General features: G+C 44.1%; 1 protein-coding gene across 10 annotated transcripts in view; it reads right to left on the bottom strand.

Annotated features, from left to right (window-relative positions):
• Nucleotides 1–18,005: 18,005 nt before the first annotated feature.
• Tcf12 (transcription factor 12) overlaps nucleotides 18,006–26,534 on the bottom strand; it is a 338,120-nt gene continuing 329,591 nt past the window's right edge. For all 10 annotated transcript variants that reach the window (XM_063254263.1, XM_063254265.1, XM_063254268.1 and 7 more), the window contains 2 exons: nucleotides 22,477–22,630; nucleotides 18,006–20,310 (listed from right to left, as the gene is read on the bottom strand). In XM_063254263.1, coding sequence (XP_063110333.1) covers nucleotides 22,488–22,630 — 143 coding nt within the window. In that variant the 3' untranslated portion in view covers nucleotides 18,006–20,310; nucleotides 22,477–22,487. The remainder of the gene's footprint in view (nucleotides 20,311–22,476; nucleotides 22,631–26,534) is intronic.

Genomic DNA, 26,534 nt, shown 5'->3' with positions numbered 1-26,534 from the left:
GCTTTTTTTAACAAGGGTGACTCCTTGGAGGCAGGCGATGCAAAACAGTTGGCGGTGGACACCCAGGGCGGGGGAGGCTGACCCTGGCCTGGACTGGACGGCGCAACCCAGGCGGCAGCACTGGAACCCCCTCAAACCCCAGGGGCCTCTGCGGAAACCAAGCGGGGACCCCTGGGAATAACGGGGGTGGGGTGGGGGTGCCCGTTTCCATGGTGCTCCAGGGGAAAGGCTCCCAGGGGTGCTGGCTGCTCCTGGGAGGGGTCCTGCAGGGCTCCCCCACCTCCACGCGGGCAGCAGGCGGGGCGGTGACCTCCCGTGTCTCCGCGCGCTCTGACCTAGGCGACCGAGGACCGGACAGAATCGCGTCCCGTCCAAATTTACTCGCCACACCCGAGGCCCCGGGACCCCGGGACGTGCCTAGGGGTCAGGGCTCTCTGCTTTCCCACATGCAGACCGGGCACAGCCTGGTGTGCCGTGACCACAGATTTACAGGGTCAGGCCGGGACGTGGGGAAGGGGAGGGAGCCCCGCATCCCTAGGAGGAGGAGCTTGAAAGGGGGAGGGGAGGGAGGAAAGCAGGGGAGGGGAGAGGAGAGGGGGAGGGAAGGCAGGAGGGAGGGGGTAAAAGGAGAGGGGTCCGCTCTGCCCCTGTGCCTGTGATCGAGCCCTGATGAGATAAAGAGTGAAAAGAGGTAATTTTTATTTTTTTTTTGTCTTTTTGCTTTTTATCGGTACCGGGGATTGAACTCACGACTGCCTGCTTGTAAGGTAGGCGCTTATGCCACTAAGCTAAATCTCCAGCCCTGAAAAGAGGTAATTTTAACTAAATCCAGCACCACCTGGTCTGAATCAGGAGCGGGCCGCGGGGAGAACTCGGTGCCCATGTGCCCAGCCTTCACGCTCCTTCCCTGTCCAGGTCCAGGTGTGCAGTTTCACTTTGTAATTTTGTTGGCCTAAAACTGAGCACCTTGCTATTTGTACATTAAACCATTTTTTCAACCCAAAAGTTGACTTCTTTGAGATTGTAAAGTCCCCCACGGGGTGCAGTGGTGGGGACCTGGGAGCCTTGGGCAACACCAAGCCCAGAGGACGCATCCCAGCCCTGGGGCAGGGGACACACGGATAATCGGATAATCCGCAGGGCCTTCACAGACGGAGCAGAAGCAGTGGCACTGATCCTTGAAAACAAAGGCCGGAAGGGAGCAGGGCCCTGGGACCTAACTTTGGGGTACATCTTCCCCGGCCTGGTATGGAACACTGGGGTGCATGGGAGAGGGAAGCCACATCCCCAGGCTGAGGCCGTGGCTTGTGTGCACCAAGGAGCCTATGCAGAGGACATCGCAAGTGCTGCTGAGGATGTGGACACAGCTCCGGGCGGGTCAGGCCTGGCCACCGGGACCAGTGGACACGGTCAGCAGCCTGCGCTGAGGTCTGGCAGGAAAAACAGGTAGGAAGTCACCCTGGTCACTCAGTGAACACCCCGTTGCACATTAAGAAGGACGGGGCGTGATCTCGGGTGCAACCAAGACACCTGGGAACTGAGCCCCCTCCAGGGGGAAGGGCAGGACCCAGGACTCGTTTTATCCTGCAGATGGCCAAGGTGGCCCCAGCCCTGCCCAAGAGCCTGCGCGGTGGGCCTGGTTTTAGTTCGAAGCAGCTGAGGACAAACGCGGCTGAGCTGCCTGGGGGAGGCTGCGGGAAGAGTCGCCCCTGTGGGCAGCAGCGCGCTCAGCCCTGAGGCAGCACCGGGCAGCTCCTGCCTTCTGCGCCTTCCCAGCTCCAGGCCGAGTTTGCTTTAGGTAGGACCAGGGTAGGAAGTTGTGGAGTTCGCCCCGGCCAGGTGGCAGGAGGACACAGTGGGGCCGCTGCTCCCTGATGCCCAGAGCTTCACCTCCTTCCTGACCACCTTGCAATTCACACAGCCACGGGCCAAAGCCCAGGGCAGGGGATGCACAGCGGCTTGCTGAGGAACAAAAACAGGCAAAACAAAAAACAGCTGGACTGCGAGGTCTCGGTGCTGGGCTCTCGGGCCAGGGTTTGTTACTGGCAGTCACTATGTGCCAGGCCGGGCTCCAAAGTGGTTCTCAGGTGCTCCGCTGCCCATTCCACCAACATGCAAGCCACATGCCCTGCAGCCATGCTCCGCCCCTGCAGCCCTGCCGGCCTGGGGTGCCATCTCCAGATCTCACCTCTCATTGAAAGGGCGCTGGGGGAGCAGAAGGGACACAGAGGCCCACAGGCACCCCCGGGTGCAGACTGCCTTGGGGCCAGGAGCCAAGTGCCCAGGTGGCTGTGTGGGTGACAGCCCAGTGTGACTCTAGCCTTGTGATTACTCAGACAGGTCTTGGAGTCATCGATACTCTAAGGCCAAGCTCCAGCTGTCACACCGTTTAAGCAGAGTAAGCGAGCAGAGGGAAACCTTGCTGGGACACGGGTGGCTCTCAGACCCTGGGTCTGGTAAGAAGAGGCAGGGCCTGGGGGAGGAAGATGAGTTGACAAGGCCCAGACCCCAGGGGCAGGGGCAGGCGCACGGATGGCCCCCAGAAGGGACCTCGGCCTGCAGCAGCCAGGAGCCGACACCGGCCGCAGGAAGCTTTGCAGTGCTCCTGTGCTGGAGCCCTCCAGGCTGAGGACCTGGGTGTCCTCACCAGTCCTCCAGAGTGGGACCAGCTGAGCTCGGGTCCCTGGCTGGCAGAATCATTTCTCAATGAGCTGCTTAGATGACTGAGTAGGATGGACACAGACTGGGGTCACCCCAGAAACTGAATTCCTTCTGTGGGGCCTGGGGACCTGGGAAGCTTTTCCCACGCTGTCTGCTGAGAGGGACCCTGCATGTGTGCAGCCACTACTGTGGTGGCTTTGTCACCAGGCTGGGGTCCTCATGCAGCCATGGGTCACCATTCTCTTCAGGTCCCTGGGCCCCTGTGCAGCTGCACAAGTGGGGTGAGAAGGCTGTTAGTGCTGCCTCAGGGGTGTGAGGCAGGGACCATGGGTTGGAGCTGCTGTCCGGCCCAGCTGTGAGCCCGACGCCTGGACCTGTGGGTCAGTAGGTCAAGCTGGCTAGAGGCAGAGCCCTCACCCCACCACCCCTCAGTAGCCCTGAAAAGGGATAGGGCGTCACATCCCGCTCTTTTCAGTGGCTTTCAGGGCCCCTAGCTGTGAGAGGGTCTTGGGGAGCAGCTGATTGAGGGGGAAGCCGCTGCTGGGGCTTCACGTGTCCTCAGGGCCTGCAGCTGCCCCACCTGAGTGGTATCCATCCCCACCCCTGGGGTCTGTGTCTTTGGGGCTACAGTACTCGACCCTCCTTCTGCAGATCACCCTGAGAAGCCTCCTTCCAGACCCCGGGCTCCGGCTGAGTGCCCCAGCCCTGAGGCTGTCCATGGTGAGGTCTGGTCCCAGTGCTGCTCCTCCATCCTGGGGAGCCCTGGCTGAGAAGAAAGCCCTCTGCACCAGGGGACCCCACCGGGGCCCTCCCCCTCCCTTCTTCCTTTCCCCTCCTTCCTGTACTAAGGAAAATGTGACACACTTCCAGCAGCCAGCTGTGTCATCCACGGTCCCCGTTTCTGCAGTCACTGTCCTTGGCTGCTCTTCTCCCTCAAGCTCCTGGCCCAGCCCCTGCTAGCGCGAGGTGATGGTGACATGGGTTCTGGACCTCACGTCACGCTGTCCCCAAACACTTGGGTCAGCGCCTCTGTCGGATGGGATGCTTGGAAAAGCACAGCCAAGGTCAGGTCCCGAGGTGCGGCCACTGCTGTCACTCTGAGCCTGGGCGGTCTGGCAGGTGCTGGGGATCGAGCCTGGGGTGCTACACCCTGGGATCTCACTTTTCTTGTTTTGGTATTGGCCCAGGCTGCTGGGACTCAGGCCCTCCTGAGTCACCTGCCCCAATCAACTGTGCCTCTGTCGGTGCTTGTTTCAGTGAGGACTTCAAGCAGAGACTGGAAGAGTGGGTGTGGGGGCGGGGAGGGACAGGGGATTCTCTGGTGGTTCTCTGACATTCATTTGGGCTTCTTTTTAAATAAAATGATTTTATTTTTATTAGTAGATGCTTGTCATACAGTGGTCACATTCGTCACAGAGAATTTGCCCCTGTACATAACACACCCTAGTTTTTTTTCCATTCCCTTCCCCTCCCTCCAACCCTTTATTTTCTCTGAATCTGTACAAGGTTTGTTTCCTTTCTTTCCTTCTATTCTCTTTTCCTTTTTAAAAATCCCTTTTCCCTTCCTTCCCTTTACCCCCTTGTTCCTCTTCCCATTTAAAGTTTCTTCCTGCTTTCCAATATCCATCCTGCACTTTGCTCCTTATTTACTCTTGATGCTTCTCACACAGGAAAAACAGTGCTCTACCTGTGTGTCCGATTTATTCAGCTTAAAATCACAGTCTCAGGATGCATCCACTGACCTAAAAACTCTCAAGTTCATCCTTCTTTATGGTAAATTAGACTCCCCTGTATATAAGTGCCACGTTGCCTTTTGATGGCCCTCTGGGCTGTTTCCGAGATTCAGCCATTGTTGGTCACGCCACTATAAATATGTGCTGCACGCTGTGAACTCTTCTGAGAAGACGCACAGCTGAGAAGGGCAAGAGCTGGGTCAGATGGGAGACCTAGTTCTTGTTTTGTTGAGGACTCCGTGCTGATTTCCACAGTGGTCGCACCAGGCTACACACCTTCCCCGCCAGGAGGACGAGCTCCCTCTCCCTATGGCCACAGCAGCATTGTCATTTGTTGATTTCTTGATGGTAGCTATTCTTTCTGGTATGAATGACCAGTGATGTTGGACATTTGTTCACGTATTCATTTGCCATTTGTGCTTCTTTGTCTAAGAAGTGTGCATTCATTTCAGATGCCCATTTTTGGATTGGATCTTTAAATTTGGAGGTCTGATTTTTTTTTTTTTTTTGAGTTCTTTGTATATTCTAGATGTTAGTCCTTTGTCTGAGGAGCACCTGGTAAAAATTTTTCCCCATCTGTGAGTCCTCTTCACTCTGTTAGTAATTTCTTTTGTTATGCAAAAGCTTTTTTAGTGTGATTAGATCCCAATTGTTGATACTTCATATTTCCTGTGTGATTGGGATTTTGTTGATAACGTTTTTGTCTACACTTACGTTTTCCAGAGTTTTACCTATTCTATTTTCAGCAGATTTAGTGTTTCTGTTTTAATATTTAGATCTTTTGGCTGGAGATTTAGCTCAGTGGCCTAAGTGTCTGCCTGGCAAGTGCAAGGTTTTGTACCAGTTGATCCCCGGAACAAAAAAAAAATTTAATATTTAGATTTTTGATCCATTTTGATTTTAGCTTAGTGCTGAGAGCTATGGGTTCAGTTCCAGTCTTCAGCAAATAGAAAGCTACTTTTCCCAGCACCATTTATTAAAGGGCTGTCTTCCTTCCAGTGAAGGTGTCTGGCCCCTTTGTCTAACAGAAGGTGACTGAATGAGCTTGGGATTCTTTCTGGATCTGCTGCTCTGTTCCATTGATCCTTAATTCTATCTTGGAATATTTTCTGGCCAGTACCATGCTGTTTGTAGTTTAACTTAAAATCAGGGATTGTAATGTCCCTGCCTTCCTCTTGTTGTCCAGAATGGCTTTGACTGTTCTAGGTCTGCTCTGGTTCCATATGAACTTCAGGCTTGTTCTCTGTAATTCTGTGATGTATGTTGTTGGTATTTTCATTGAGATTGAATTACATCGGTTATCAGTTAACAGTTATAAAGTATGGCCATTTCATCACATTGCTTCTGCCTATCCAAGAATGGGGTGGCTTTCCATTTTCTGATAGCCCCTCCGATCCCTTTTTCCAGAGTCTTGTAGCTTTCACTGTAAAAGTCTTTCACTTCCTTTGTTAGGTTGGTTCCTAAGCATTTCATTTTTCTGGATGCTGTTGTGAAAGATGTAAGTTTGCCTAATTTTTCTCTCCATGGGTTAGTTATTTGTGTACAGGAATGCTACTGATTTTTGAGTTTTGGTTTTGTATCCTGTTGCAAGCCAACTTGGTGATTAATTCTAGGCATGTTTTGGTGGAGTTTTGGGAGTTTTGTATGTAGAATATCATGTCATCCATAAGCGATGGTAATTTAACATCTTCCTTTCTATTCTTATTCCTTTTATTTCATCTTCTTGTCTAATCGCTCTGGTTAATGGTTCCAGAACTATGTTACACAGGAATGGTAATAGTGGGCATCCTTGTCTTGTTCATGATTTAGAGTGAAAGCTTTCCAATTTTGATCATTTAATATGATGTTGGCTGTTGGCTTTTCTTGACAATTTGAGATAAAATTGGGTAAATTTAAAATAATTAACATTATTTCGTGGATATTACCAGATCATAGTGCAATGAAATTAGAAATAAATGGCACAAGAAACCACAAAAACTTCATAAACACGTGGACATTAACACCCTCCTGAGCAACCAACGGGTTGCCTGAAAGTAAAGGAGAAATTAGACAGTACAATTTAATGATAATGCCAGCATTATAAATAAAAAAGACCTTCTATTCCAAAGTTCTGTAGGTTTTTCTTTTTTAAATCATGAATGGGTGCTAGTGTTTGTAAAATATTTTCTTGTATCTGTTGAGATGATTGGGACTGCTTTTGTCCTGAGCCATGTTCATGTGATGTATCACATTTATTGATTTGAGACTGTTGAATCACTCCTGCATCTCTGGGATGAATCCTCCTTGGGCATGGTGTATAATCTTTTTGCTGATTGGCTGTGTTCTGTTTGCCAGTATCTAATTAACAACATTTGAATGTTTGTTCATTAAGGAGATTGGCCAGTAGATTTTTGGTTTTATTTTTCTTTGCTTGTTTGTTGGGTCCTTTGCAGGTTTTGGGATCAGGGGAATGCTTGCTTCCAGGAATTCTTGGGAGTATTGCTTCCCTTTCCAATTCATGAAACAGTTTCCTGAATGGTGGCATTTGATCTCTAAATGTCTTGTAGAATTCAGTAGTGAGTCTGTCAGGACCACAGCTTTTCTTTGTTGCTAGGGTTTTTGTTTTGCTTCTTTCTTTTCCCAGTTGAACTTTATTTCAGAAAAAATAGTTTTACAACAAAGTGATTTTCAATACCACATTTCCTGCTTGCCAAAGTGACACCAGCACCCTCCTTCAAAACTCTAACCAAGCCATGGCACTGCTGTGAGTCTGGCTGTAGATATCTCAGGGCATCCAGCCGGTTAGGCTGTGCTCAGGACTCCCCAGTGTCACCATCTGCATCCAGGAGGAGGAAGTGACACTGAGCCTCTGTCCTGGGTTAGGAGTGAGCCTCAGAGGACAGCAGGCAGCCTGGGGTGGTTGACTCTATACTGTCTGACAACACTGTCACTGCTGTAACTTTCCACACACATTGAGGGATGGTAACATCCCTAGGCTTGACAGTATTAGTGCTAATTTAATTTGTTTTTTGTCTTTGTGAGATAGGGTCTCTCTATGCAGTTCAGGCTGGCCTCGAGCTCACTTTGTAGCCTAAGCTGGTCTCAAACTCACAGTGATCCTCCTGCCTCAGCTTCCTGAGTGCTGGGATTACAGGCGTGAGCCACCACGCCTGGCACTAATTTAATTTTTAATGTTTGATATTTGTTTTATATAATTGGGTGCATTGGTATTTGTTGCATATATATTTATGATTATCTCTTCCTCTTGGATTGGTCCTTGTCTCTTTGATCAGTCTTCGCTCAACATTTACTTTGTCTGCAAACAAAATAGCTACCTTAAGCCCTAAACTTTTATTTTATTGCGGTGTCATAGAATATTGTATTTCATTGTTTGACTTTTAGTAGATGTATTTTGTTTTTAGTTAAGTATGTTTTTGCATGCAGCACACTGCTGGATCTTGTTTCTTGATCCATTCTGCCAGTCTGTTGATTTTGATTAGTGAAATGAGACCATTTACTTGATGGTTATTAACAATATGTATTAACTTATCTTTGTTATTTTCCTGCTGTTGGTTGCCTTTCTTTCCCCTCTGTTTAATTATTTGCCTTGCCTGTGGATTCAGTCTGTTGGTGTTGATGAAGTTGTATTCTTTATTATTTTTAAAAATCTCTGTCTAGATTATCCCTCAGAACTTTTTGGAGTGCTTGTTCGGTGGCCATGAATTTCTCCAGGTATTCTTTGTCATGGAAATATCCTATTTCTCCATCAATTTTGAGGGGTACATTAGTCTGAGTTGGCAGTTGTTTTTAGGGTTTGAAATACTTCAGATTCTCTTTGACCTAAGAGTTTGTGTTGAGAAGTCTGCTGTGATTCTGATGGGTTTTCCTTTGTAGGCAATTTGTCTCTTTCCTTTAACTGCTTTTCATATTCTTTTGTTGAATTTCTGAAATTGTGGCTATTATATGCCTTGAGGTAGATTTTTTTGATCATGGATAATTAGAGTTTTATATGGTTCAGTTTGTATATGTCAGATTCCTCAGGGAGGTTTTTTGCCATTAGTTCTGTGAGGTTTTTTTTTTTTTTTTTTTTAATGTTGCTTCTGCTATCTTCTGCTTTTTCACTGACTCTTATCAGTATTATGTTGTTCTTCTTTGCACCATCTAGCAGCTGTTGATTTTGTATGGTCCCTTGCATTTTACAGAACTCTTTTTTTTCATAATTGTTAACTGCAATCGGTTTTCTAGATCTGATATTCTTTCCCTACATCAGTTCGTTCTGCTGCGTATGCTTTCAATAGAATTTTCTTTTTTGGTACTGGGGATTGAACTCATGACCTTGTGCTTTGCAGGCAAGTGGTTGTGCTGCTGAGGTAAGTCCCTAGACACCCCCCCCCATAGAAATTTTAATCGCCTCAATATCTATTGAATCTGTTTATAGATTCTATTTGTTTCCTATGTTGGGCAGTCATGGTTTCCATTAATTTCATAAACTCCTCTAGTTTTTATCTGTATTTCCTTTAGATTCACTAATTATGTCCTTTATTATGGTCATCATCTCAAGTTATCTGAGAAATTATTTCTGATTTTTTTTAGCACCTTACTCATTTACTTTGTTACCTCTACTGTTACCACTTCAGAAAGTCCAGGTGGGTGGCTTTTGACTTCTTCCTCTTCACTGTTCTTGGGTTTGCCTTTGGTGAGCTGGAAGTCTGGGGTTGCATCTTGCTTCCCCAGTGTTACTTTATGGAAATGAAATACTTGATACCCAAAATTAAGGAAGGAAAGGTTATTTAGCTCACAGATTGTGAAGGTTTCAATCCATAATCAGCTGGCTCCATCGCAGGATGAAGGGGCAGCAGTTCATGGCAGAAGGCAGCAAAAGCAACAAGAGCAAAAAGGGGGCAGGCAAACCTTTTTTCTTCTCTTATAAGCAGGCTACCTTCCCTCAAGTGGGTCCTTTACACCCTAGGATGTAGAACTGCTGTGTCAGTTAAGCTTCTAAATTTCTCAGGTTGACAAAATACCAACCAATACACTCATCTTCTCATTCTCTTTTTCAGTTTAATTCCTGCATTGATGCTTTTTAATTGTTTATGGCAAGTATCTTTATTTTCAGAATCAAGGACTATTAGGAAATGACTACTTTTCAAAGATGTCTTCCAGATGTACCTGGCTTGTAGGTTTTAAATCTGTTGCAAGGCTTCACCTCTTCAATTTATTGGTAATAAGAAATCGCTGCCTGTTTGGCCTCGACTCTTATTCTTTGGCACTGGCCTACAGTATTGTTTATGACCCTCAGGGAATCTGAGTCTTGGTATACGAGGAAGAACAACTGATTAGAACAGTTATGTTACGCTGGCTGAAGTATTTAGTCAGTAGTAAGAATAGCATGAAACACATTGTAGAAAAGGATAAACTGTGGTAACTACTAGTTCACAACCTTCAATAATATATACAAGATTTGCAGTTATATAACAAAATGTAAAATAAATCAGAAAATTGTGCACAATAAATATTCCCTAAATACAATGGTTTTTACCCTCAGGAGAGAAAATTTGAAAGTTGCTATGGCAATAAATAGAGACACAGAGGAAGAGAAAGGGATTAGGAGCAACACTGGAGGAAAAAGGAAGATTATACACACTTTTGGAACTGATGAAGAAGACAGGAAGGAAAGAAAGGAGAAACAGAAACCAGAAAAGGACAACAAAATCTAGAAATAATATTTTTCCACATAAAAACAAGTGCAAACCATCAAGAAAAAGAGAAAAATAGATAAAAAATAAATAAAAAAGCAAAGAAAGGAAGAAAAGCAGAAAAAAAATGGCTTCAGGCTTCAGGGCCTGTCTTCCCTGCCACTGGTTGACAGAGAGAGCAGACAGAGCCCAGATTCATGCTGATTGAGCCCATCAAGCCAGCAGTAGAATTATGGTGGTGGTAGATAAGCCTAGTAAACCTGGACCTTTACTTCCGGTGAATTCAGGCTGCTTCCTATTTCTGGCTGTGAGGCTCGGTTTTCCAGCCAGCAGTACTCAGAGTGCCTCCTGCCAGTTTGCACTTGGCTCCCTGCTAACTTCAACTTGTTTTCTGGCTGGCTTCAGGTTTGGTTGCACCTTATCTTGATGCTGGAGCTGCTTGGAGTCAACCTGCAGGTGCTCAGAGTTCTAATTTTGGCTGGCCTCTTTCCAAAATGGTGACCAGCCAACTGACCTCTCCTGGGAGGCATCTGAACCTGAATAACTCACCAGCCACTGCAGGCCACAGCATCCACTGCTGTGTTCCACTGGCATTTCTGTGTGGAGGCCTCTGAGGCCATCAGTAATCACTGTACCCCTGCAGGTTCAAGCTGTCCCTCCCATACTAGGAGCCAGGGCTCAGGAAGACAGCACCACTGGCCCCCTCCCTCTTTTGTGCTGTGGCTTCTCTCCTCATTCCCCTGTAGGCTGTTATTCTCACCTCAGAGGCTTGCTGGGCCTGGGGCCCCACTTCCATCCTCCTCCTAGTCCTCATGTCACTATAATCCAGAGTCTGGATATCAAATATTGGAGAAGCTGTTTCTCTGTTGCTCTCCGTTCTGTCATATCCCCAGAGTTGTTCTGCTGATCAATCTTGGCTTAAAGTTCACTTTGCAAACAGACGAGCTACTTCTGCTTTTTCCCACATCCCTGTTGCATATTTTTTTCTATCCTTTGACTTTTAGCCTATAAATTTCTTTTTGCATTAAAGATGTTTCTTGTATGCAGCACATTGTTGGATCTTGTTTCTTGATCCATTTTGCTAATCTGTTTCTTTTGGTTGGTGAATCGAGATCATGCAAATTATTAGTCAACAGAATTTGTCATTTTCCAGGCTGTGTTTGATACCATTGCTGTTACTAATTGTACTACGTTAGCCACGGTGACAGAGTTGTTGCTCTTCCTTGTATGCCAATATCTAGATTGTTTGGGGATCAGAAACAATACTAGAGCCCACTAAACCAAGGAACTGGGTGCTAGGCCAACAGGCTGCAACTTTTTATTCCTATTAAACAGAAGAGGCAGGACCCTTGGACAGGCTCAGAGGCAAAAGCCAGCCAACTATTTCAGGAAGACATCTCAAAGAAATAGTTTCTTTAATAGATCGCAATCATACTAATAAAACTACTTACCATAAGCAAATTACAAGCCTCAATACAGAAAAAAAATAAAGAAAAAAGTGGAAAATGAAAGAATATGAGCAACCCAACAACCCAAAGTTACTGTTGACAAATCTAGGGGGCACTGAGATGAAACCAAATCAACAGCCAGATCAAAAGTTCTGCAATGATAGTTTCAGAAGTAACAAAACAGATGCACAAAGACAACTTGACAAAACCTAAATGGAAATAATTACACAGATATTTAAAGAGATTATGACCACAATGAGAGAAATGGCTAGAGAATATCAATAAAGTAGACAAAGATTAATGAAAAATAGAGGATCTTAGAAAAGATGAAATCCATGAATACCTGACCTGGGAAAGAACTTGATTACATAAAATATTCAGATACAAATCCAGGAGATTAAAAATTCTATTGAAAGTATACATGGAAGAATCCTCCCATATGAAGACAAAATATTAGATCCAGAAGACAGATTGTAGTTGGCGATCATCATCTGAAAGACTTCTTAAAAATAGCAAGTGGATGGGTATTTAACTCAGTAGCATAAGCGCCTACCTGGCAAGCATGAGGTCATGAGTTTGATCCCCAGTACAAAAAAAAAAAAAAAAAGCAAGAGACTGAGAAAAATGAATCCCGAAGCTGCTGCTGGATGATGCAAAGTATATTAGATTAACTGGAATGAATGAAAAATCACAAGACAGCACAATGTATTCATGGAAGTAATAGAAGAAAGCTTTCCAAGCATAGAAAAAGAACCTGAGACAGATAAGTGAGGCATGTAGAACTCCAGTTAGCCATGATCAAAAAAACCAATCCCAAAGCATACAATAGTCAAAATCCCAGAAATTCAACACAAGAACAGAATATAAAATGCTGTTAAAGGAAAAAAAAAAAAAAAAAAAAAAAAAGAAAGCCCATAGGAATAAAAGCAGACTTCTCAACAGAATGCTTAAGTCCAAGAGGACTTGGAGTGAAGTATTTCAAGCCCTCAAAGAAAAACCTCCAACCCAAATTGATATACCCCACAAAAATAGCTTTCAAAATTGATGGAGAAATAAGACACTTCCCTGACAAAGAATACCTGAAGAAATTCATGAACACCAAACCAGTACTCCAAAAAGTTCTGTATTCTAGAAAGAGATAACGAAGACAACTCCAGGAATCCAAATAGAATGAACCCACCAGGCAAGGCAAGCGATTAAACAAAAGGGAAAGAAAGGAATTCTGACAACCACCAAAGGAAAACTAATACAATGTCAAGGGTAAGCAACATCTTCAGCCTGCTGGGCGTGCATCCTGCGGTGGACTTGCTCTGCCCATGGGGTGTCCTCAGCCCAGTGCAGATCACTGGACCACAGTGTGCTGGCTACAGAGGAACAGTACAAATGACACTCAAGGCTGCCAGAGAAAGTGAAGGGAAAGACCTCAGTCTGGGAGCAGAAAGGTCTGGACAGAGCTTCTGGAAAACCCCTGATGTTCCTGGGTCCTTGGTGGGAGCCTCAGAGGCGGCCCTTGCTCCTACAGCAGACCATCAGGAGGCTGTGGAGCCAAACACAGCAGTAATGGAAGGCTTCGCCATGCAAGGAACCCAGGATGGTCTCAGGCTCTTCAGAAGCCTTATTCCTATTCATAAATGTATTTAAACATTTTAATTTAATTGAAAACCAAAAGATGGTATTTTTGCATATGTGATGTGAAATAATTACATGCACACTGTAGAATGTCTCCATTGAGTTACTGTAGCTTACATGTTCACTGACCTTATAGACTCATTTTTTGGGTGATAAATGTTTTATGATCTTCAAGAGCCCAATACCCTGTCACTCATGTCACTGTGTTGTACACGTCTCTGGCTCTATTCCCACCTGAAAGTTTGTACCCTTTGACCATTACGCTCCACCTTGTTCACCACCAGTCCGTTCTCTGGTTGACTTCAGCTGATCTGCACCCCACATTTGGGCCAAACCTGAGCTTGGCTTCTTCATGTAACAACAGGTTACGCCAGGCTGTCACTAACAACAGGACAGGAAGTATCCCAGGGTGCACGCGTGCCACATTTCCTTTATTCACCCAGGTGGTTTACATATCTTGGCTGTGGAGCAAAGATCTGCCATGAGTGTGGGAGTGTTCATCTCTCCACCCACACTTCATTTTCTTTAGATACCTGTAGTACCAGAATGGGATTGCTGGATCATGTTACTTTTTTTTGTTTTTTGTGTGCTGGGATCAAACCCAGAGTTTTGTAACATGGTAAGCATGCTCATGACATGGAGCATCAGCCCTTTTTAAAGATACAGGGCCTTACTGCGCTATCCTGGCTCACCTTGAACTCGTGAGCATGAGGAATCCTCCTACCGCAGCCTCCCGAGTGGCTGGGTACTCACCACCACAGGTGACTGGCAAGTTTAGTTTTTGTGGAACCTCTACACTGTCCTCCATAATAGCTGCACTAATTTACATTGAAGTTCTCCGCGAAGTTCCTTTTCTCTACATACTTGCCAACACTTAGAATTATTCTTCACGGGTGTGAGGTGGCATCTCACTGTGGTTTAAATTTACATTTCCCTTGTGATTGGTGATCTTGAGCCTTTTCGTATCTGCTATTCATCTGTATGTATTCTTTTGAGAAATGTCTGTTTGACCTGATGCCCATTTTCCAGTCAGGCATGTGTTCTGGCTATTCAGTTTCTTATAGATTTTGGATGTTAACCCCGTATAAGATGGTCCACAGAGGCTCTGTGCTGTAGGCTGTCTCCTCACTCTATCAATCACTTCCTTCGCTGTGCAAGCTTTTTACAGTAATATAATCATATCTGTTTGCTCGTTTTTGGTTTGTGCTTTCTGGGTCATTAAATCACTGCTCAGATTACTGCCATGTAGCTTTTCACCTGTTTTTGTCTAGTAGTTTTAGTTTGTGTTTAAATTCTTAGTCCATGTGGAGTTTACCTCCGTTGTACATAATGAGATGAATTTAATTTCATTCTTCTGCCTGTGAATATCACCATTTTTATCAAAGACTTGCGCCCGTTGTGTGTGTTCTTGCTGTTTTTGTCCAAAATCAATTGCTCTGAATATACGGATTTACTTCTGGGCTCTCCATTCTGTTCCACTTGGTCTATGTATGTTTTAAACCCAATTATGAATAGTGTCCCATTTTTGAAACATCCATAGCAGTGGAACATGATAGAAATTTCTCTCTTCAAATTCTTGTTCCTTGAATTTATCTAAGTAACATGAATGATTCTCATGCTAAAATTAAAAAACTGCAACTTTTCATAAAAATGTCAATGCTATACCATTTTGATTACTGTAGCTTTGCAACATGTATGTGTCTGACAGAGATCTGTGGAGTCCAACTGGATTTGACCTTATGAACCTTCTTGCCTCAGCTTCCGAGTAGCTGGATTACATATGTGTACCACTGTGCTTAGTTTCACTATATTTTGAGGTCAGGTACTGTGATGCTGCAAACTTGGTTATTTTTGCTCAGCTGCTTTGGTTGGGGACTTTTGTGGTTTCATACGAATTTAATTTTTTGTATTTCTGAGAACAATGTTATTGGAATTTTGGCAGGGATTTCAATGAATCTGTACATTTCTGGGGATAGCATATTTTAATAATACAAATTCTTCCAGCTCATTAAAGTGGGGTATTTTTCCATTTTACTTGTGTTTCTTCAATTTGTTTTATCAATGTATTATAGTTTTCAGTGTACAGGTCTTTCAACTCCTCAGATAGTTTTGCTGTGTAGCCACTGTAAATAAGGCTTTTTGTTTTTTCACATAATTGTTAGTATATAGAAAGCTAATAATTTCTTGTATTGATTTCTGTGTCCTGTAGCTTTCTCAGTTTGTTGGTTCTAAGTCTCCCAATGGCATCACTAGGTTTTTCTATGTGTAAAGTCATGTTACAGCTGGGGTGTCACTGAAGGGTAGAAAATGCCTGGCACACGTGAGGCTCTGAGTTCAATCCCCAGTACTGGCCCTGTACCCCAGAAAGGATGTCTAAGAACAGAGACAGTTGAATTTGTAACTTGGGTGTCCTACTATTCTCCCTTAGAACTGCTCCTCTGGCCTCCTGGTAGCTGAACAGAAGGGACATCATTGCTTTGCTTCCAATTTTAGGAGGAAAATTGTGTGGGTTTTCACTGCAGAAATATTAGCTGTGGCTTGTGGTAGATTATCTTTATTGTGTTCGAGGACATTCCTCCTTTACCTGATTTATTGCAGTCAATTATGTTAAAAGAAGCTTAAGTCTGACATTTAGTTACAAAACTTTCATAGGATTTTTGTGACTATTTTTCAAATTAATTTCATTTTAGTTTCTTGTTTTGGCACCACAGTACTTTTTCAGGTTGCCAACATTTTTACAGGCTTTGAAAGTTTTCACAAACTGGTTCAGAGCCCAAGAAACTTTAGCTGGGGACCTAGTTTAGTTGGGGACTCAGCCTTAGACACAGCCACAGGCAGCAGCAAGACCTGCATCAGTGTGGATGAACTGTCTTCTCATCCCACCTCCTGATAGTTAACCTGGGCAGGAAGAATGCAGTAAGGGTATTTTTATTCTCAGGAACATGCTCCAGGACAGTGCAGAGGTAAGAGGCAGAGGCTGTGGGCATGCATCAGAAACCCCAAACACTATGGACATGGGGAAGCCCTGGGCTAGCAGCCGTGAGACACATGCACAGGCCACTGAGGCAGGCGGGAAGTCCCCTGTCCTGTGACAATACCAGAAGCAAACACGTGGTCCTGTCCTGGATCACTTTAGCCCACCCGAGCCTGCAGGAGGAATGGGTGGTTTTCACTCTGCTGGTTAACAGAGCAGGGGACTCTAGAGGGTAAAGAGCTGCTACCTTGAGTGCTCCTCCAGCTGCAGCTGTCCACTTCACTCCACGATTCAGTGCTGTCAGTCTCCAGGAGTCATGGTAGAGATGTGCCCATGGCCACTTCCAGGAGTGTCCACAGGAGTCCAGCTGGCCCTGTCTCCAACTGAGCATCTCTGCTGCAGAGTTCAGAATGAGGCCTCACTCTCCCCAGTTCAGTCTCAGCCAGCACCGAGCACCACAGGGCCACCGGTGCCTAGCAGCCCACCCAACTCTGGCCTTAGTAATGAAAACCCTGGGGGCTGGAACCTGTCTGCTGGACTGTGGAGGCTTCTTGGAGCTGCACGGTAGTTTGAGACTCTCCCTCCACAGGCCTCTTTCCTTCCCTCCTCTTTAGGTATGGCCTCTTATCACAGGCTGAAGGCTGTTCCTATCCTGACTCTGCTCTCCTTGCAGTAATTCCTTTACACTCTTTAACTCTAGCCTGGCACACGCTTGCAAAGACCTACAATGCAACTGGACAAAGCTGAGGTGTGTTCTCTTAAAACATAAAACTTAGGGGAAAAACAAAAACCAAAAAACCCTTCTGTAAAATGTGGTCAGGGGAAACCACTGAAAAGAAATGCAGTTTCATCAAGTTGCTGCCAAAGGGCCATAAGATAGACTGGCATATTCCGGGGTTAACCAGTTAGGTCTGACAGGTGGCTGAAGAGGAATCACCCTTGGAACTGGTTATAATCTATTTAAAAATATTTATCATTTATTGAGAAATTACCACGTGACAGTAATGCTGGTAAGAGCTTTCCATACATTGTTTTATTTGATATTTATATAATTCTTTTTTGATACTTATATAATTCTTACACCTATCTCAATTTCTCAGATAAGGAAATGGAACTAATTAGATGTTGCGCTTGAATTTAAATCAAAGACTGCTTGATGCCAAAGCTGAAACCCTTTGGCTCTAACAGAAACAGACACACCGCTATACACACACTCACACACACACCTTCTGATATCTACTTAAATCCAAGTTTCCAAAACAGAAGTCTGTGTACTAGAGAAAGCACAATGGAAACAGAAATGAAGCCACTGAATAGAACTGGCCTAGAAATCTTTAGGGAAGCAAAGACAGGAAGATTTTGTAGGAAAAATTTTAGGTGTCCCGCCTATTCTTATTACATATTCTTGGAGACATTTCCCTTTCTGAGCCTTAGTTTCATGTATCTATTAATGAGTGGCTGACTAGTTGATTTCTAGATTCCATTTCAGCACTAATGTGTATTTTCTTCTTGGACAGAACTTGATTTAGTTGTTTTGTACAAACTAAAGTAAAACATGTGTTTTTATTAAACCCCCAGGAAGTAAAATGATTTGCTGGGCTCCCAACAAGAATGGTATATTTCAAAATTCACCAAGAGAAGCAGCTGGCCAAGGCCCCAGGAGGCCTGGTCCTCTCACTGCTAACTGCTGCTTGCTCGGCCTGCAGGTAGAGGCCTCAAAAGCCACCCCCTCCACCCGGGGGTGAGGAGGAGGAGGGCTGCACTACCCAGAGAAGCCCAGGTTGGCACCGTCCCAGGCCCACCACCCCACCTGTCCTGCAGCAGAGCCTTTCTGGGAGGAATGAGTCTGGAAGAAGGAATGTAAAAAACTCACTAGTTTACTATGTTAAAAAAAAAGATGGCACATTTATTGCTACATAAATGTTATATACATATTGTGTTTTCTGTTACAGTGACAGAAAAAGATTTGAACTTCTTGCTGCTGGTTGAAAAGTTTATCAATAATACCTTGCAATTGACACAGGATACAAATCTGCAATAAATCAACAATGGAAACTGGAGAACAAGATGAGAAGCAATTCATCTCGAACGTTAGCTTTTACAATACTCCGTAGGTACTACACGGTAAGCTAGAATCCTACTGTGGTCTTAAAATGCTATTGTAAATTTCTGATATTAATGAACAGATTATGGTAAATAACCCTACATTTTTACTACCTAATATAATAAAATAAAGTAAGAAACTTTTTACTGAAAACTTTCGATTTCAAAAATCTAGAAAGAGTAATATTTAGAATTCAAGAAATTTTCTTACAAGATTATTGTATAAAAGACTAGCTACAGTGAAAAATAAGCCAAATGTTTTTTCTTTCTATTTAGGAAGGAAAGCTTCTGGGCATACTGCAAAGTCTACTATAGCGAAAAAGACAACAAGCTCTGGAGAAAAGGCCAGGCAGTGCCGTATGTTCACTCACACATCATAAGCAACAACTTCGCTTAGCCGATTAACACTGAAATGAAGACCAAGGCCACAGATAGAGTCAGATGTAACTGGAGAACAGATGCAAATTAAGGTACCAAAAAGTTCACTAAATTCACAAACAGCTGATTTGTTAGGAAATGATCCTGATTGGAGGATCTGAAGTTCTGCCTTAATTGTTCTTGTTCTTTCAAATTAACATCAATCTTTGAGTTACATAGTGATTTTGGTTCTTCCTTCTGTGTGCTGACTGCCCTTGCCAATGTTGGCTCTGAGAGTCTACGCCAAGACAACCTTGTTTAGCATGTGTTTCTCTCCCAGGTTTGGTGTGGTGGAAGACAGATTTCACGGAAGTTCGAAGTCATTATTATGCCTTAAAAAATTACTCTGAAGGTTTAAAGGGGCCTAATGCATAGGGTTAAGAGTAACTGTCAAGCTCTGGTTTATTGCTAATCCAGCTTCTCTTTGGACACAGTTTGATGATTTGCAGTTGGTTAAATCACCCACCAAATTCTCCCCGACAGAATTATTCACAAACCAGAGAATACAGAAACGGGAAGGAGACGGTGCCCAGTGTTCTGGACTCCGTTAGACAATGAGATCAGAGCATTGTGTTTGTTTATCATGACCTGCCTTGGTGACCACTGGGTCTTGCTATATTTATCATAATCACTCCCTGAAAGATCATCTTTGTATTTTAAATGGAATTTGTGCTTATTTATGGTTAATGCTTTACAAGAACTACACTATGTAGTACTTTACTGCTTGGAAAACAAAGCAAACTTCTAAAAAGCAAATCCTTCCTTTGTGATTTCTACTTCTTGTTACTATGAAACCTAGAAGCTTGAAAAGTCTTGTTATTGTTGGAAATAAAGCAATGTTTATTTGGGGGGAAAACCTAGGGAAGAAAAATGTCCTCTTTTAAAATTCTAGCAAGGCTATGGTCACAGGTGGTCTCAGTTCACCACTGTGGGTACAGGGGTGAAAGCCCACGGGGCCACAGGGATGATTCTGGACTGTGACCATAACTACTCAGATTTAGAGACCAGATACACCAGAGAGAGAAAATAAACACGAATGAAAAATAAGAGTGAGAAGATGCTATTCCAAGTAGCACTTTCCTATTTCATGGAAAGTACTACTCATATGGCAAAAGGAGAGGAGAGGGCAACAAAAGACTTTTCCCTTCCTTTTAAGACACTCATAGGTATACCGGGAATGCTAAGGGCCAAATGGTTGTCACTGCTTTGTTCTCTGCATGGGAACAGCTTTCACAAATGCTGGCGTCAGCTGACTGTACATCAGCTTTTCTCATCAACTTTTTCCCTTTATATGTAGACCTTACAGTTCCATAGCAATAAATAAAATTTGTAGTTACAATGCATTTGTCAATTCAGTTTAGGCACAAGGCAACTTCCACAGTGAGTGGAGAGATCAAGACAGTCTCTGATTGTACAGAAGCGACACACTGCTTGCAACAAAATGATGGCTGCAAACATCTCGTGGGCTGACATTCTATCTGATGAGCTTCCTATCTTCACTTCTGACGGAAGTGTTGACCAACTGCTTTGATCATAGGTACATTTGAGTTTCTTGCTTCAAGTGGTTTTTCTTCTCCCTCCTGTCAGGTTTGTGTCTTCAGATAATCCGAGTTGTCCAAGTCCTTATGAGGAGAGGTCACCTTCTATCTAGCCTACTGATAACTCTGGAACTGCAGCAGGGAGAGAACAGTACCAGTGAGTACTTAATGGTCATGAGTACTACCCCTCCCCAAAATAAAACAAGCCAGCATCCTTCATGTACACCTAAATTTACAAAAAATTAGCAGTCTGCTAAATGACAGAGGTATCAGTAGTCCTTTCTTTTCCAGAGGGCATATGCCCCTTATCCCAGGGGAATATATCCCTTGGTCCTCGGCGGATGCCTGAACCTGGATGGTACCACGTTATTCATGTGCTATGCTTTTCCCTACACACATGTGCCTAGGATCAAGTTTAATTTATAAATTGGGCACAATGAGAACAACAGTAAGTAACACAATATGGTAACTGCAACAATACACTGTAATGCATTTGGTGCGTTGGGCCATTAGAAGAGAAAACACAGACTGTCTGAACACAAGCAGTTAGCAGCCTGAGATGGCTTCGGTAACCAGCCGGCTGCTACGTGACTAGCAGCACACAAGTGTGGCTACACTGCAGAGGCAGGCCCCGGCAGGACACAGAGAGGCTTTGTTACGCTACTTGGAACAGCATGTAACTTAAGATGCACAGTGCCTACTTCTGAAATTCCCCTTCTGAACATTTCTGGACCATGGTAGACTAATGAAATCACCGAAAGTGGGTTCTCGAATGAGGGGGAGGCACTCAAACAATGTTACCCAATGTATGTATTAAGATTTTGAAAACAAGATTGTGTGATTAAGAACCATGAGCTCTAGAGGTCTATGAAAATTTTGGCATGTATGCAAATTTGCATTCTGGCGATACCCGAGCTGCACAATTTTGCACATCCCACACTCAGCAGTTGAAACCCTGTCGGAGGCTGTGACTGCTGTGCCCCACAGTGCTCACGGCTCATTGCCCTCTCCTCTGGACTCGAGTGTCTGTGGGCAAGGGCCAGTCCACAGGAAGTCCTCAGTAAATATCATTAAATAATTTATTAAGAAAATTTTCACAAGACGCTATACCTATTAATGTTCTTGCATTACACATATCAACACTGAAAACTTCCATTTTAACTACTTAATGGAAATAATCTAGGAAGAATCATTACTTTCACTCCCTTATTACACACACAGTTCAGCACTAGAACTTTTAGAGATGGGAAAGTCAAAGCGCCAAGCCTTATTTTGCCAGTGTCCCCTCTAACCCCACAGGACCTTGCTGCATTGCCGAGGCTGGTCTCAAATGGTGCCGTCTCGGCCTCCCAAGTAAGCTGCACTTCAGGTGCACACCAGTGTGTCTGGCCAATGTGTGTCGTTTTATAACCAGTGGTCATTTCTTAATTCTGAATTCTGCAGCAGTTTCTCTGATGCCCAGTTTCTTTTATTTTAAATTTATATTTTTAGTGACAAGCCTAGGTTGGCTTTGAATTCACACCAATCCTTCTCCTCAGCCTCTCAAATCCTACAATTACATATGTGCTCCACCACACCCAGCAAAGCGCTAACTTCTTGAGACAAGGTCTTGCTATGCAGTTTGGTCTGGCCTTGAACTTCTGGCAATGGTCCTGCTTCAGACTCTCAAGTGCTAGGATTATAAGAATGTCCTACCAGGCCTGGGTCTTACTGGGTGTGAACTGTTTTCCACTTTTATAAAGAACTAAAAGTTATCAGGTGAACCCACATAACTTCCTTTATCCTTCCCACAAGTACAACTTCACCAGGAAGATAGGAATGGTGACTCATCATCAAGCATCTCTGCATCCCTTAGCAGGTCCCAGCGGGGCAGACGATGTGCTCACAGGGGTATCACAAACTGGCTTCCCTAACCTGAGTGGAGAGCGCCATGACTCCCGCATGAGAGAGTTATCACAGAAAAGAACCAGGTGAGCCACGGGGAATGCCTGATGATGCCGTCAATCTTGTCTAAGAAGGAGGGTTTGGACGTGAGTGGGAGCAGCAATATTTTCTGGTAGATAAACCACAGCCTTTTCTCTCTCAGATCATGGCGATGTTCCTGAGAGTATGAGACCCTGCGTTTCCTTATAAACCACAGAATACCAGCACACTTTAAGGCAAACTACTATATCCCAAATTAAATGTGGCCTTTACAAGCATCAATGCCCACCAAAGAATTCTGTTCAAAGGTTTCAACCCAACTGAAGACAGATCTTACATGATTTCTTTGCATTTTCTTCTCAAACCCACACTTACCTGGCTGATGTTTACATATGACCCATAGGGTTGGTAGTTTCACTAAGCCCAGGATGGGCTCCTGGCAGCGTGGTTGGTGGCTCTGCCGATACGGCAGAAACTTTTTCTTCTTCTCTTCTCTTAAGGCAGGCTGCTTTGGGGTTCAGGTTCCTCTCTGAAACAGGAAGAAAGAATTGTCATCATTCTGGTGACTAAAGTATGAACAGGACACTGAGATCTTGAGCTAAGTAAGCTGCTGTTCTTTTTCTTTCTGTGGGGACCATCAATCTCTGTAACTTCACTTGCACACTACTGAATTCCATCACAGAGAGGCACCATACATGCTCAGGAGTTAGCGTTCAGTGAGCCTCCATACTCCAGTTCTCAATGACTACTCCTTGCTTTCATTTTTTGCTTCTGATTTAGTCCTTCAGGGTTTTCTCTGGTCTAAATGAACACATGACTCTTCACTTAAACATCCTGCTGAGTGCCATTACTATTAACCATGTCATTCAGAGTCCTGCTGAGACGTTGCACTGACAGGGATGAAGGCTGATAGCCACTGCATACCTAGAGGAGACACGTGTGGCCCATCTGACAGAGTCCTCAGTGATTCCTCTGTAGGAGATGCACCAGCTCCAAGGAGACGGCAGGTGCACACGCTATGCTTCTCTACCTTGCTGGCTAACCAGAACAGGGTGCCTGGGTTGTTCCCTCCATCACTGAGGTGTGACTAAGACGGTAAAAGCCTTCTGCTGCACACCGCTGCATGGCTGTCATCCCAATTATGCAGAATTACTGCATTTTAGGCCAGTTTTGGCAATTTAGCAAGACCTTGTCTCAAAAATAAGGAAGGTTCAGGATGTAGAGCATCCCTGGGTTCAAGCCCCAGCACTGCAAAAAGAAAAGATATTTAGCTGCTAACTGCTTTTGATACAGTCTTTTGTTTCTCATTACGACATACAGTACAGGTTAAAAATTGTTGCACCTATTTTTATAAGCTGAGTAAAATGCTCTAATGAACAGAACATAAAGTGACCATTTTAAAATTAATCTGGAAGGAAAATAGTATTTTACAGATGTTATCTTTTGTGTTAGATTTTCGTGAAAAGAGCCTAGTTAAATGCACCATTAGTGCAGTCTGTATTTTAATGTTTCCCTTTTAAGTAGAGTAAAAACATATCTGAATCTGTATACTTCAGCACACACTAATAGTTCACATCAGGGTTTTAAAATAAAGAACTTTATTATGGCAAACTCAACTGATTCTATTACCAAGGCACGGTGATGAAATCTCATGGAGGTTCTGTTTCTAAATCATTGTATTTGCTGCAGATCAAACTCAGGACTGTGAGCTTCACCCTGACTGAAGAGCTGGGTTATCAACAAATATTTGCACAGTCTAAGTGGTAGGATTAAAACAGCTAGACAGGAACAGAACCAAAAGCTCAACAAGTATAATGAGACTTTGCAGATTTCTATAGTCACACAAAGGACTATTCTGGCTGGAAGAACCAGAATACTATAGCAAATCTAGCAAACACAAAGTACAGGTAAGTCCCTGACTTTTATCAATGAGTTCCATTCTGGGAGAATGTTTGTAAGCTGGATTCACTTCTCAGTCTGACAAAGATTGTACAGTATACCTATAAAAGTTTTAACCCGAATGCTTGTAAGTCAGGGACCTACTGTATATGCAGCTTTAATCCAAAGCAAGGCCAGTATTGCTTTTAAACTTTGTTGTGTATGTGACCAGCCAAAAGCAAATGAGTTAAGCTGTCAGAAAGGCCTAATACAGATATTCAGTAGAAATCAGACACTACCTGTGGGGCATTTCCACTAGGAAAATTCAATCTATTGACTTCTGGTATAGCTGAGCACTTAGCCATATTATAATACCGTTTTCCCAACATCATTAGAACAGAATTTTTTAACTCAAGATCACCTGTAAATGATGATAATTAGGCAAATGCTTGTTACTATGACTATGTGGAGATACTTGCTGAATCAAGGACTTTACAGCGGTTGTTTCCTTACTCATAACAAGGTTCCTTTCCTTATAGTTCACAGTTGCCACTTTTTTCATTTTTAGTAATGCTAACCTCCCTCCTCTTGTGCTCCAACAAAATCTAACCAATGCCTATCAATGTATTCCCTAGGATGGTAACACCTCGAACATATCATACCATCAACCAGCTCCACTTCCTTTCCCAGAAGCCTTTCTTTTACAGCTCAGCATCTTCTATTTTCAAGGGACAGGCCTACTGGTTCCTGTATGGGGATATTTCCCCTTTACTGTGTTAGAGCCTTTGCTTTCTGGACCTCATATCTGTGCCTTTTGTGGACTATGTTCTTATGTGGCCAAAGCCTATTTTCCATGTGCTTTATAAAATGGTATATGTGTGGGGGAGGGGCGGGGTGATTTAAAGCCTTTGGACATTGTTTCTTTTGTTTATACCTCTGATTAACTAGTGGCCAGGTATGGAACTCCAGGGTGAACACTTCCTCGGCACTGGGAAGGTGCCCTACACGATCTCTTGGAATCTGTAACTAAGGTACAGAACGCTGAGGCTACTCTGGCTCTTGTTCCTTTATCCATGAAGTGCTTGCCTTAGTCTCCAGAAGCTTTAGGATATTCTTTTGAACCCCAATGCTTTGAAATTTGATGATGTATTTTAGCTTTAGGTCATTTTCTGTCAGTGTAAGACTGGATCCTCATCTTTGAGCAGCACTTGAATATAAATAAGGCAGTCACCACTGCTCCAGCTGCTCCCTTCCTGCTGTGGGTTCCTGCTACCTCCCTGGATATTGTCTCCTCACTATCCTGTCCTTGTGCCTATGCATTCAGTGGGTGCCAGGAAAAATGGAGGACCATCAGTATACATATTGATTCGAACAAGCTTGCTAATTTCTGGGGGGGTGGAAATTTGAAAAACAACAACAAAAAAGCCTCAGGGGATTCTGGGACCAGCTAAATTTGGGAACAACTGTCAAAGCTTATTTCTCATCAGACTCTCTTGATGACCAGGAAATAAAAACCTAACCACTGTCTTGTCTATAAATTACTACCAGAAGAACTAACCTGTAAATGAGTCTACAAAAAGAAAATGTGACCACTGACTGAATTCTGAGTAAAGCTTCAAGTACCAACTTGATGATAACAAGTGCAATGTGGGAGGGACTAGAAATGCTACAGTACTGTTTAAATATTGGAAAGCAGGGATCACATACGGTTTCCCCTGGAAACTGTGCCCTGGAAAACTCTAATGCTTAGAGGAGAAACCACCCTTTTTTTTTCGCTTTTCCACATGACTGTGGACCTGGGACTGGCTGCTCCCGGGATAACCATTCATAATGGAGAGTACTGCAGAGCCACCTTAAACCAGGAGCCAGAGTGTTCAGAGGGTACTCAGAGTGGGCCAGTGTGCGTGTTCATAGATAATGCTGCTGGACAAAGCTGGGTGTGGTGGTACACACCTGCAATCACAGCACTCTGGGAGGCTGAGGCAGGATAATTATAAATTCAAGCTTAGCCTGGGTGACTTAGTGAGACCCTGTGTCAAAAAAAGAAGTTGGGGATGAGGATGTAGCTCAGTATGAAGGCCCTGGATTCAATCCTCTGTACTGGGAAAAGAAAAAAACCATCAATCTAGGAAAAGACAGTGGCTACAGCCAAACACGGAAGGTGCTTTCAAAGCTATGGGTTTGCAGAGGCTCTGAGCCCTAGGGTCTTTCATTAATTCTAGGACTGTAAGATAAAAATGAAGGCTTTGAACTGCAGGCCCAGAGGGAAAAAGCGGAGAAAAGTTGGCTTTTCTGAGTACCAAGCCCATTCCTAATAAAGTTACACTTCAGGACATTTGTTCAGAAAGACTCCCTAGAGTTTTTAGAACCCATAATCATGACCAGGAAGTTAGGCAGTTGACTAGCTCAGATGCTATGGTGGCACCACTGTGAAGTCGAGTGTCACAGATGTATCAGACCCACTTGGGATGGTACAGTCTGTGCACCTTATCTCAGACACATTCCTTATGCTACCAGCTCAGACCTAAGTAGGCATCTCTGCTCCCAAGAAGAGT

This window comes from Cavia porcellus, unplaced genomic scaffold, assembly GCF_034190915.1.
Source record: "Cavia porcellus strain 051 isolate PalLab524CR breed Dunkin Hartley unplaced genomic scaffold, mCavPor4.1 scaffold_8, whole genome shotgun sequence".
Classification (NCBI taxonomy): domain Eukaryota; kingdom Metazoa; phylum Chordata; class Mammalia; order Rodentia; family Caviidae; genus Cavia; species Cavia porcellus.
The sequence above is the reverse complement of the archived record's forward strand: the minus strand, read 5'-3'. Positions and strand labels throughout refer to the sequence as shown.